Source organism: Gekko japonicus, unplaced genomic scaffold (assembly GCF_001447785.1).
Source record: "Gekko japonicus isolate JY-2015 unplaced genomic scaffold, Gekko_japonicus_V1.1 scaffold4912, whole genome shotgun sequence".
Taxonomy (NCBI): Eukaryota; Metazoa; Chordata; class Lepidosauria; order Squamata; family Gekkonidae; genus Gekko; species Gekko japonicus.
In genome coordinates this window covers 53314-54559 of record NW_015167202.1, presented here as the reverse complement: position 1 = coordinate 54559, position 1246 = coordinate 53314, and the positions used below count along the sequence as shown (strand labels likewise).

The 1246-nt window shown below is 46.5% G+C and overlaps 1 protein-coding gene across 1 annotated transcript in view; it reads left to right on the top strand.

The window, feature by feature from the left end:
• IZUMO4 (IZUMO family member 4) overlaps positions 1 to 1246 on the top strand; it is a 32498-nt gene that overhangs the window by 9349 nt on the left and 21903 nt on the right. Inside the window, exon 5 of the mRNA XM_015413160.1 lies at positions 828 to 903. Coding sequence (XP_015268646.1) covers positions 828 to 903 — 76 coding nt within the window. The remainder of the gene's footprint in view (positions 1 to 827; positions 904 to 1246) is intronic.

Genomic DNA, 1246 nt, shown 5'->3' with positions numbered 1-1246 from the left:
TATATATATATATTTACTGACCATCATTATAATTAAATTAAATAAAATAAATATCTTGTGGCGGTGAGTTCCCAAAGTTAACCATGCACTCTGGGAAGCAGCACTTGATTTTACTTGCATTGTCTACACAATCACCCCCCCCATACAGATATTAGCCCTAGAAACAAAAGAAAACCAACTCTGATCTTGTCAGATCCCAGAAGCTAAGCAGGGTGGGTCCTAGTTAGTCCTTGGACGGGAGACCACCAAGGAAGTCCAGGGTTTCTACGCAGAGGCAGACGACGGCAAAACCGCCTCTGAACGTCTCTTGCCTTGAAAACCCCATGACATGTGACTATAAATAGGTTGCAACTTGACGGCCCTTTCCACCACAAAAACGATCAAGTGCTGTTATTACAAGTTTCCAATATCAGAGGAAGTTTGTCCCAGTTTTCTTTCCATTCACTCAGAAACCATCCTCACGACAACCTTGTGAGGTAGGTGCATCACAGATGGCAACTCGTCCAAGGCAACCTCCATCGCTGCACAACAAGGTTTACTGCTGGGTATAATCTTTTGTCTGCATGCACACTCCTTCAAAAGAAGTGTGCGTGCATGTGACATGAAAGCTGATACCCAGAATTAAGCTTCATTGGTCTTCGAGGTACCCCTGGACTCAAATTTTGTTCCGTTGCTTCAGACCAACACGGCGACCCACCTGAGTCTATCTATCACTGAACAATGTGTAAACCAACCCAGGACTTCCCTTTCAAGGATAAACCCTTATTTAGGGAAGAAAAAAACCCTTCCTCTGTCTTCACTACTTCCCCATCTTATCTACTCTGCAGGAATAAACTGGTACGAGGCCATATCTTGCGAGACGTGTAACGTGACCAAGCCAAGCTGTTTTGGATATAATTGCGAGTAAGAACGGCTTTTTCTTTGTCTTTGGGAGTGGGGGTGGGGGTTAGTGTTGTGGAGAATGCAAGTCATTCGTAGCACACGACGTGGGTACACATACCCACGTCCCCTGAACCAATATTTGGCTGGCAGGCAGATGCAAAATGTTGACTCCTTGTTAGAAACGCTACCATTTAAGGGGGAGGGTGCATCTTTTAGGGATGTCAGCCCGGAGCTGGATGGCCCAGGCTCACCTGATTTCATCAAATCTCGAAAGCTAAGCAGGGCCGGCCCTGGCAAGTACTTGGAAGGGAGACCTCCAAGGAATGACAAAAACCGAGGGGGGAGGGGAAAGGGGGGGAAAGGG